General features: G+C 41.9%; 1 protein-coding gene across 4 annotated transcripts in view; it reads right to left on the bottom strand.

Annotated features, from left to right (window-relative positions):
• Positions 1 to 2040: 2040 nt before the first annotated feature.
• KDR (kinase insert domain receptor) overlaps positions 2041 to 11108 on the bottom strand; it is a 43445-nt gene continuing 34377 nt past the window's right edge. For 2 of the 4 annotated variants that reach the window (XM_023638078.2, XM_070263814.1), the window contains exons 28-30: positions 6080 to 6179; positions 5494 to 5579; positions 2041 to 3734 (exon numbers count right to left, since the gene is read on the bottom strand). In XM_023638078.2, the coding sequence (XP_023493846.1) occupies positions 3512 to 3734; positions 5494 to 5579; positions 6080 to 6179 (409 nt within the window). In that variant the 3' untranslated portion in view covers positions 2041 to 3511. The remainder of the gene's footprint in view (positions 3735 to 5493; positions 5580 to 6079; positions 6180 to 11108) is intronic. The other 2 variants (XM_014738773.3, XM_070263815.1) reach the window with 1 other exon arrangement.

Below are 11108 nucleotides of genomic sequence, written 5' to 3'. Positions count from 1 at the left end.
CTTACTACATATGCAAGAAAACATGGACATGATATGCCTACTGCCCCTAAGGGAAAAGGCATGCAAATGTGGAAAGATGAAAAGCTACTCTCTCAAAGGCTTTAGCTTTCTGGGGTTGCCTACATTTTATCATCTTAGTGATAAATATCTGAGTGAGAGTAGAAAGAAAGACATGCTAGGGGAGACAGGAAAATTGGGTTAAGTTAAATGCAAAGCTGTGGACTTGAGATTTTTACTTTTCTTCTTTCCTTTCATTGAAGAGGACAAAGCAATGTGCATTGATAGGAAAACATAGTCCAGAGGCAATGTGGTAAACCTCCTATCTTCTCTCCTGTGATGTGGTTGAGGAGAAAGGATGCTGGGGGTCAGGGCAGGAGGGTGCAGAGGAGAGGAAGTTTAGTGGAAAGAAAGAAATGGAAGGTGAGGGGACAGAGTAGTTTGAGAGGAGGGAGAAGAACAAAGCAAGTAAAGGGAGAGAAGGAGGGAGGCCAGGAGCCAAGGGGAGACACTGTGGCATCACCTAAAACAATTAAAGCTTTGAAAATAAGACCATGCAGGAGGCACTTTAAAAAGACACAAAGTCCTCTTCAATACAGGGGCAAATGAGAAGAGAAAAGGAGCTAAGAACAAGAGGCATGGAAGACAGAAGAGAAAGGAGAAAGCCAAACCTCACCTCTTAATCATTGTGCCCGAGGTGTTGAAAGCATTTTATGAAGTGTGCAGTTTCAACTGAATCCAAATTCCTGGCATTGGACACAGGGCCAGGGGCCGCTTATGAGAAACAAACTCTCTTTTTCCGAAAATGAAGAAAATTCTGGTTTTCTATGAGGTTTTCTCTATTTTGAATAATCTAGACTCCTTCCATTCATTTACTGAACAACACTGTAGTAACAGGAAAGATGAGGTCAGGCCTGACCTATAGTTTAACAACATCTGTCAGAAGACCCTAACCCACAAATCCCAGCCAATGGCCCATTCTGTAAGTGTTGTCCCCAAGAAATACATGCACCCACAGCCACCCTGTTGTCCATCATAAAGTTGTGCAGAATGTCTCGGTGAGATGATAGGGTTTGAAAAATGATACAGTATATATTTCCCCAAACACAGGGAAAGAGAGGTACTGTATACTTAATAAATGGTGCTGCCGTGATCAACAACTGCTTGAAGAAAACAGAGCTAGATCCCCACCTCACTCCATATATAAAAATAAATCCCAAATGGCTTTAAATGTATTAAAAGAAAGAAGAAGAGAATTTAGAATTTTGGGTTATTTTAGAATCGACAAGCCCAGACCTTCCTCAATAAGTTTTAAAAACCTAGAAGTCATTAAAAAACAAAAAAGATAGGCATATTTGACTATATGACCATTCCAAAATCTTGTATTAAAAAAATACCACAGAAAATAGGGCTGCTTGTTGGTGCCAATGATTTGTTAGATAATTCCACTCACTGAATTCAGGGAAAGTAATCATTGAAAATGGCAACATAGGATCTGATGTTCAGACGCTGTAAGTATAAAAAGAAACATTTACTGAAAACTATAAATATGCTTCATGTTTCCCTGCACTGCCTGGGTCTGGCCACCTGTCTTGGGCTCTCTCACCCTCTGATTTTCATGGTTGGCTATTCTAACGGGCCTGGGGGTTACTGGAAGGCCACAAATACTATTAAAGTACTTATGTCTTCCTCAGTTCATATTTTAAGAATCTCAAAAGTGCGCAGAATATAATGAGAGCGCAGTGTGCATGAATTATTTGTGTAATGAAGACGACAATGAGGGGGAGAAGGAACTATACCTCAAGCCAGACAAATTTACCCTCAACATAGTTGTGATAATATTCTACCATTGTTTTGTTTTTACTAAGAATACATTTATTGATATATAAAGTATATAAACATTTTATGAAAATATCCCTTATAAGATGAATAAGAGAACAAGTAAAAGTGAAAAACCACCACATGGAAATTATATCTGATTCCCCATCTCCATTTTAGAAGTGAGAGAAATGAGAAGTCCAGTAATGCAAGCTTGCAAATGGATTCCTTCAAGTTTTTCAATTTTTTTAATAAAATGGCATCAACTGCTGAAAGCATTATGACCTTTGTTATGCTACATAATACTGATACAAAATGTGAATAGTACAAAGTTCATTATATATAATATAAGGTTTTAATATATTACATTTGTTTCTACATAAACAGACTATAAATATATGTGCCATAGCATGTCTTACAGTCATGGTTCCCAGCATCTCACACTATGGTATCAAATGAAAAATACATTTTCTTTTTTAAAGAGGAAAGAGGAAGGGCAGAAATCAGTAGAAATAGCTTTACATGTTAAAAGTCTAAATAACAGATGTTGTTATAACTTGGGCTATAAAAAAATTTGCAATCTGGCTATAATTATTCAGAGAGTGAACAAATCTAATCAGCTTTTACTAGGGTGTAGAGGCCAAATTCCTAAAGTACTGACTAGTTGGGGGTGAAAGGGGCGGGGGATGGGGAAGGCCCAGGGGTTGGAGGGAGAAGGAACAAAAAAGTAAAAGCCTTCTTGAAGTTTTGACACCACAGCTTGATACCCAACCGACTGCATTCAGGCTCAGACGTATCACATCAGGACAGACATGTGGGTATTCATCCAGAAGAAACCAGAAGCTGGTTTATACAGTCCGAACTCTTCAACACGACAGGGAGCCTCCGTCCAAATGTCCCTTCTTTGTGGTGTTCTGAATAAAGAATCAGCTTGGGAGACAAGGAGCCAGAGCTGCATCATTTCCTTCCTGGGGCTTGGCCAGGAGACACGTAAGAGTCTGGAAGGAACTCTCATTAGGAGTCGGAAACAGCACAAGGAACTCTCATTTAGCCCAACTGGGAAGAGCACGCAACCTTCTAAAACCAGTAACCTCGTCTGAAGCCTTTACATTTCCTAAGAGACCCCATGCCCACCTTCACCATAGCCAACACAATGCATTCGCAGACTCCATTAGGCCTTCAAAGTGAGCCAACATCTTCCTTCCTATCAATCCAAACCCCACACGTAAGACTTGGCTCAGGACCCACATCCTAAACAAAGTTTCTGAGATGGACCCAGACCTAAAGGTCTTGCCCATCTTCAACACCAAAAGCACTTCCATGGCCTGGCTTATCTTCCAGTTTTACAGAAGTGTCAGCTCCCCAGGTACTGCTACTTCTTGCAGGACGAAGTCATTTCCTGAACTTCTTTTGTTTTAACCCATGGAGAGATCCACAGTAGGGGGCATCATACGTGCTTTTTAAATGAATGAAAAAGAGAATAAGGTCAACACTGGAAGAAGATACAAACACATTCTTGGGTCATAAGCGTCTTCTCAGGAAATGCCTAAGGGACTGGCTCCCTGCAGTCCGAGGTCCTCTTTTTGAAATGAAAATCAAATGTGGCTACTTCCTGGTGGTGGAAAGAACAACACTTGAAAATCTGAGCAGCACCTCTCATATGATTTCCAGGAGTAGGGGACGTGGGTGCCTCCTTTTAAACAGGAGGAGAGCTCAGTGTGGTCCCAGAGTCAGGCTGGAGAATCTGGGCTGCGGGGCCAGCTTGTGGTCCAATCTCCACCAGCTTTAAAAGTTCTGCCTCCTCGCTGGAGTACACCGTGGTGTCTGTGTCATCAGAGTGATACCCAGACTGGTAGCCGCTCGTCTGGTTTGAGCCTTCAGATGCCACAGACTCCTTGCTTTTGCTGGGCATCAGTCCACTGTGGAAGAAACAGCAACCAAATGAGTGGGCAGAGAGAAGGCAGTTCTTTTGCTTCTTACCCTAACCCCAATCCCAACCACTGTAATCTTTCTGGAGACACCAGCCCCTCTCTCTCCCACTTGTTAATCAACATATCAGGTTAACTCAAACAATGTCTATTTTCAGGTACTAGCATGAATTAGTAGTTTCAGATAAGTCCTCTTATTCAGGTCCAAGTCTTTCAAGGCTGAGATGAGATGAAAGGCTGTTTTCCTGAGTTATGCAAAGGCTCCAACCAATGGAACATTTTTATGGCCTTGCAGATTGACAAGTTTGTATACAACAATAGGAGCCAAAGGGACTCTTGCACAATATGAAAAGAAATTGGGATGTTCTGAAAGTCCACTTGTGATTTCCCCACACCGTCCATCAGGGGATTACAAGGCCTGTGTTTGGTGTTAATAAAGTTCTTGAGCAACTTTAAACTTTAATAAGTCAAAGCGCGTGTGCGCAATCAAGCCAGACATATCAAAAACTGCTTTTTTACTGATCAAGACCACATTCTTTGGAAGAACTCAGGACTGGATCACTCAGCAGCAACTAGAGAATGTTTTCACGGCCTGGAATCATGGCAGACGGTGATCGTGTCAAAGCTTAGAAGTGTAGGCTGTGTTGAGCTAAAACTTCACGATTTACATTTTCTCAAGTTATTCTGAGATGTGGGGTTTTTTTCCCCTTAATAAGTGTTTTACCAAATTATTCATATTAAAAGTTGCAAAAAGGATTTTATTAACTCTGTGTTCGGACATGATTTAAAAGTTATTTCAAACAACTATAAGTGCAATTTTTCTCTTAACCCAGCCTCAAAAAAATGAGTGTCTCAAACAGTGGCATGGTACCTGGCACATAGTCATTGATGAATAAATATATTTTGAATCAATGAATGAAACATATGATTGGCTCTCACAGTTTCTTACCTTGGGCCTAAGGCAAACAATAAAATCATACAATGGTACATTTTCACATTTTTTTTTAACATGAGCATTGCTCAATAACCCATGGGTGTGCTCATTTCATAAAATAGTTAGATTATAAGTAAAACAAAATCTTCTCTATTCTTACCTAGAGTGAACCCACTAGCAAATAAATAACTACTCCGAATCCTATTATTCTTATAAATACAAATTTTCATTTATTTGCTAAGGTCAAAGCAGGCAAATCTATTCAAAACAACTACAAATTCCTACAGAACAATATGGAAGAAATTATATTCAAGACAAATTTAATATTTTTCTCACAATTAAGTGTTTAATCATTCAGCCAATAATATTTAAGTATCTTATACATACAGATATTGGCTGATTTATGTATCATACTTCTTAATGACAAATGCACCCATTTATGTACAGGCGTGAAAATTCTTCAGGGTCCACAAAGATTTTAATCATCTTGATAGTTTAGGGATCACATCCAATGACCTATTTGTTGTTTATCCAGTGCCATACAAACCATAGTAAATATGCTCAGAAATTCCCTAGTATCCACAAATTCTCATAAAAACTGACCAAATCCTCTAATTTCTTTCAGATTCTTTTTTAGATTTGCCACTTAATTTATTTTTATTTGATTTGTTTCAGTTCTTTATTAGTTCAGTTGATGCAAATTTGCTCAACCAACAGAGACACAAAACTGGAAAGCTCTGCACTTACATTGAATGTCCTAAGTTCCTTCCAAAAATTCCTGCTGAAATTTGTCTTTTCTATTTGGCTGAGCCTTACCTAAAAGACGGAGCTAATTTGGTTCTGTCTTCCAAGGTTTTCAGCTCTTCTGACGCAAGAACCATACCACTGTCCGTCTGGTTGTCCTTTTTAAGAGACAATGAGATGGCACAGTTGACTGAGTGTGTACACTGACCAACTAGGTAATAAACTGATTTCTTAACCCATCTATCAGACAACACGTTCCAATGTTCTGCAGAGGGAGGTAAACATATCATAGCCAGAAACTTTGCAAGCTGCAAGAGGAAGCAACTGCTTCCTACCAGTAGACTCAGGCCTGAAGAAGAGAGGAATTTAGGAAGAAGCAGCTGAGGAGACCCGTTTCCATCCCTCTTCTCACAATGATACTATTTACACTTGAGTGTAATGAAGCTAGACTATCTTGAACCTTGGACCAAGGGCTTTACTTATGGCAAAACCAAGGGAGACCAAAAAGATCCATCTGCATAATGACCCCCATGACGCATACCCTCAAAGACCACCTTATAATGAGGCTCCAAAACTCTAATGCTTAGGCTAATATTTATCTAGCTAATGTTTCATCCTTTGTATTATTTCTAAGACTATTTTTAAAATATGTACTTACATCTGGGATTACTTTTACTTCTGGTTCTTCTAACGGGATATCTTCAAATGTTTTTACACTCACAGGCCGGCTCTTTCGCTTACTGTTCTGCAGATACTGACTGCAAAAGAACAAATATTTATATTTTAGTGGTGGTATATTTGGCTGCAGATACCACAAATGATACCTAAGTTCATTATCTTTCAACCACAAATTTAATAGTGACCTTCAAAACATCCTTTGGAAAAAGAAAAACAAAACAAAAATCTTTCTCTGCTAGCACACGTTGAAGGCTTAATTTCCTGTGAAAGTCCATTTAAAAGTATAATATAACTGAGGGGCCTCGATGAGCCCCTGTTCCTTTGAATCCTACTTCTGAGGTCAGCACTGGACTAAAGACAAAAACAGCAAATTGAGTGATCAACAGCCTTCTACTTGGCTTCCTGATCGCATGTGACGCCTCCATTGAGCTCTCCACATGTTACCGAGTGTTTCACACCTTTCTGGTCATTCCCTAGGAAAGTTTTTCTATATTATGCCCACAGAGCAACCATTTAATGAAAGATGGGCAGAGGAAACACCTGCAGATCTCACTGAACCTTACCTGGGGCCCCACAGGATCTGGAGATGAACTCCTCCTTCCACATGTAAAGTGGCTTAGTGTGTAGAGGGGGCAGTGGGCGGAGTCTCACAATCCCCTATTCTCAGCCCACAGAGTCACTGGTCTCAGGAAAGGGCAGTGGTTCAAGAGTTGCAAGATATTTTGTCTATCTCAAAGTCTACCTTTGACTGCCTACAGAAGCTTGGGAAAATCATGATGATTTCTATGCCTCTGTTGCCCCATCCTCAAAATGTATTGGCAATAGCTTTCCCTCTCTCACTCACAAGGATATCTGGAGGATGAATGAGATGGTCAATGGTGGGTGGTAAGTGTTCTTAGAAAGAACGACACTCTATCAACTAAAGTCTCTTTCTCTCCTTTAAATTCCAAAGGGTGCCAATTTCCTTGAGGAGTCCAAAGAATAGGACTTGTGAGATAACACAACACCTGTTCCTTACGAGTGTTCCTTTCCTGCCATGTGACTTTGGGTGGGTCTGAGAGATCCTGTTAAAATCATCAAAGGCCCAAGTGGAGAGAAGGGAAGTCCTTTCCACAGGAAGGGCCTACAAGGACAGCAAAGACACTCTTCACTCTTATCCCTGCATCCGTCCCACCATAGGCAGCCTTCTGGGCATGTTAGCTACTCCTTGTGTTTTCTGTGACCAAGTGCAGTGAAGACTCACTTGGGCCAAAGGAGGAGAATAGAAACAGAGTTTCCCTCCTCTGCCCCTGGAGGTTGGTTCCTCCCTTCAGAGGGGAGAGAATGAGATTCACCAATGACATGCTCACTCAGGAAACTCTACAAGAAAGAGGACATGATATACGAGGAGAGAGCAAAGCCCACTTTCTCCTAAGTCCAGTCCCTAAAAGGGATGGTTGCCAAAAACTACTGGCACCATAATCAATAGTTCACTCATTGGGGAATCCCTTACCGAGAATCTACCACATGCCAGGCACTGTGCCAAACACTCCTCCACCATTGTCTCCTGGCATCTTTACAAAGGGTACCTCTCTAGGCGTGGGTATTATCCGAACTTCAGATGAGAAAACTAAGTCATAGAAAGGTTAAGAAACTTGCACCAAAATCACATAACCGGAATATTTGGATTATTATTTTGAGGGCAATAAGCAGCCACTGAAGGATTTTAAGCATGAGATCGACAAGGTCAGATATGCCTTAGAAAGATGACTCTGGGTTGAGGAGGATAAAACCAGAGGCAGTGAAACCAATTAGGGGGCTATGCTTCTTTTCTAGGATAAAGAAGGGCAGCCTGACTAAGGAAAGGTGATGCCCACGGGGTTTGGAGAAGTGGACAGATTCCAGAGATATTTGGTATGTAGAATCAACTAGAATTGGTGAGCTAGGGCAATAATGCAGATGTCTTAGAAAGGACAGCTCCTTGATTTCCGAGCCCAATAATTCCAAAACTTGCATGGCCCTTCATAGTTGACAAAGCATTTTCCCGAACATCGCTGCATCTGCTCATCACAACACTATTTTGTAAAATAGGTTTTTATATTATTTCCTATTTGGAGATGAGGGAGCTAAGGCTTAGGGAGGAAATGGCTAGACCTGGGATTCAAACTTAGGTCTTCAGACTCTAAAGCCCATGCAGGACTTTTTTTTTTTAACCCTATTCCACATTGGCACCTTTGGAAAAGTACCCGGAAGGAAAAGGCAGAATAGAGCAATGGTTATGATTGTTCAAGTGTTTATTAAGCAAGCACTGTTCTCTCCCCTGTGTGTACTGACTGTGCGGTGAGAAGGGATGGGAAGGAGGGGGGATGTGGGGTGTGACATAGACAAAACGTGGAGAGAGGACAGTTTTGCTTCAAGCAGTCTAAAATCAGAGCCAAATTCAGGAACATCTAGCCAGCAGGCTGTCCCAGGCATCAATCTACAAGGAGCATTTAATGATCACTAGCAATTAACCAAAATGCAGAAAATGGTATGTGCCAGAACCTTTCTCTGGGAGAGAACTGAAAAGAAATCTTTGATAAGCTGCTTGGAGTGGGAGGCGAAACGCCCAGGGGAAGTGACAGAGCAACCGCAGATGGTCCCGAAACTGCCCTCAAAGAAAGATGAGTCCAATTAATATGTGTTTTCTTGCAGGAAGCATGCAAACTTGGGGCCAGAGCTGATCCCCAGGGGAAATGAGAGACAAAGCTAAGTCTAGACACTAGCGCTCCTTGCTCCTCACCCTTCCCCCACACACCTCTCAGCCTCTTCTCTAAATAAATGCTGAGCAAATATTTTTAAAATAAAGAGGCAACAAATCATGGGCTTGGCTCCCACAGTAATGTCTCTGTCCGCTCTATTTATAATGCAATGGAATTGAAAATTATAAGGAGGAAGCAAAGGAGAAAGATTCCTCAGCTTTTCTAATTGGCTGGAAATGTGAAAGAGGAGAGAACAAGTCCCCTGAAAGGTACCCTAGCCTCATCTCTTTCTCCCCAGGGAAGCAGAACCAAAAGAAAGCATCAAAATGAGGTGTGCCATGTACAGATGCCTCGACTCTGCCTTTCTTTTAACCCAGATGATTAAAATGTGGCCGGGGAGTCTTACTTTTATAAAAGAAAAACAGGTGGAGGGGGTTGAGAGGGGATGCAGACAAAAGATTCCAATTTCCATTTTATTTTTCAAATTATGGCTGGATAAAAGAGAAACTGGACTGGAAAGACCAATTCAAAAATCGCAGACAGAAAATCGGAGCCAGGCCTGTGTTCCGAGTGTGGTGTCACATTTGTCCACGCTTCTGGGGATAAATGTTAGCAGCCCTGTTTTAGATCCAGCATCGCATTTGGCACTTCCATTACACAAATATGACTTCATCAACTCTCAGCACCATATGCAAAGCGCCTAAGCCAGCCAAGAGGCTGCCGGCTTGGGTCCTCGCTCCACCTGGTCATAGAAAACCCAAGGAATATAATTCATGATCAAATGGCTTTCTGATAAAGGAGGAGGCAATTGTTGCGGGAACAATTACCACACCAGAAGGCCAGCTGAGCTTGAACTAAGAATTTTTAAACATGGAAGTGGACCTGTAGGCTCTTATCTCACTACTCTTTCTCTCTGAGGGCCCCTCCTTGGTGTGGGAGGAAACAGCACCGAGTTAGATATCAAAGGAACCGGATTCACCTCAGGGATGTGATTTTAAGCAGCTCACTTAACAGCTATCATTTATTGAGTGCTAAGTGCTGAGCATTTAGAAATACATTATATCATGTAATTCTCAAAAACAATCATTTTGAACAACACGAGTGACCTTGCCTCATTTCACAGATGAGTAAACTGAAGGAGAAGTTAGACAATCTGCCCACAGCTGCTAAGAGGCCGACTTGGAAGTCCAACCGGGTTCTATCTGACTCTAAAATCTGGATCTTAACCACAACACAGTATTCCCCTCAGGGAATCACCCTGAGCCTCACGTTCAACATCGAAAGCAAAAACGATAATAGCTTCTCCCTTGCCTAACTCCGAGAGTTATCGTGTGGGCAAAATCTGATAACATAAGGAAAAGTTCTTTGAAAAATGCCGAAGGTTCTTGACACAGATAGAGTGGGCAGTTCACTTGTTCTAACCAGGCTGAGCTTTCTTCTCTCTCATCGCAAGGTTCCTGCTGCCCTGCGTGATTCTCTGGGGCATCCTGGCCAGGGTGACGCCTCAGCTGCATTCTGGCAACCCGGCCAAGAGCTGGACACATGCGAGAGCTCCGTGCCCCTCCCTCAGCCAGAGCACTCAAGAGGGCAGCCTGGGTCCAGTTACTCTAGGAAAACACCCAAGGGTTGGGAAAAGAAACAAAGCAAAGTGAAGCAGTCCCAGGCTTAGTAAAAGGCAATTTTAATATCATATCGTGGAAAGTCATATCAACTTTTTCCTTATGCACAGGTGCTGGGAGAGAGAAAAAAAGAAAGCGGCCTTCAGAACCCTTTTACAAATCAGGAAAGGACTATAGGGCATGTGTTTCAAATAAGCCCAGAAGTCCCATTATGCAAATAAAATGCTGAATATCAGGCTTGGGAGGGGCTTCTGAAGATGTGCTCTCCAGTCTAAGTCAGGGCGCATCCCCACGGCATACTGCATCCCAGCCAGAGAGGCATAAGTGTGTTTTCACATATGCATAGAACTCTTCCTTCCTGAATCTTTCCTAAGCCATTTAATTCACATTAATAAAAGAGTACACGGGGGTAATTTAAATACAGATGTCTTTGTAAAATGGGTCTCTTTTTCTGGAGATTAACAAACTGTGGCATGCCAGCTATTTGCAGCTGCAGGGCTTAGAATTCTGAAAGGAAGAGCCGTGGCAGCAATGTGGACTACAGATGGGAAGAAGCTCACCTACCCAGGCCCTCTTCAAGGAGCACTTTCCTTTACGTTCATCTCAAGGCTAAGGTTCGATGTGGAAGCCGGATGCAGCAGCTTTAGAAAACGTCTCCTTCCACCCCTCC

The sequence above is a fragment of the Equus caballus genome, chromosome 3 (assembly GCF_041296265.1).
Source record: "Equus caballus isolate H_3958 breed thoroughbred chromosome 3, TB-T2T, whole genome shotgun sequence".
NCBI classification, from domain to species: domain Eukaryota; kingdom Metazoa; phylum Chordata; class Mammalia; order Perissodactyla; family Equidae; genus Equus; species Equus caballus.
This window is presented reverse-complemented; position numbering and strand designations above follow the sequence as displayed.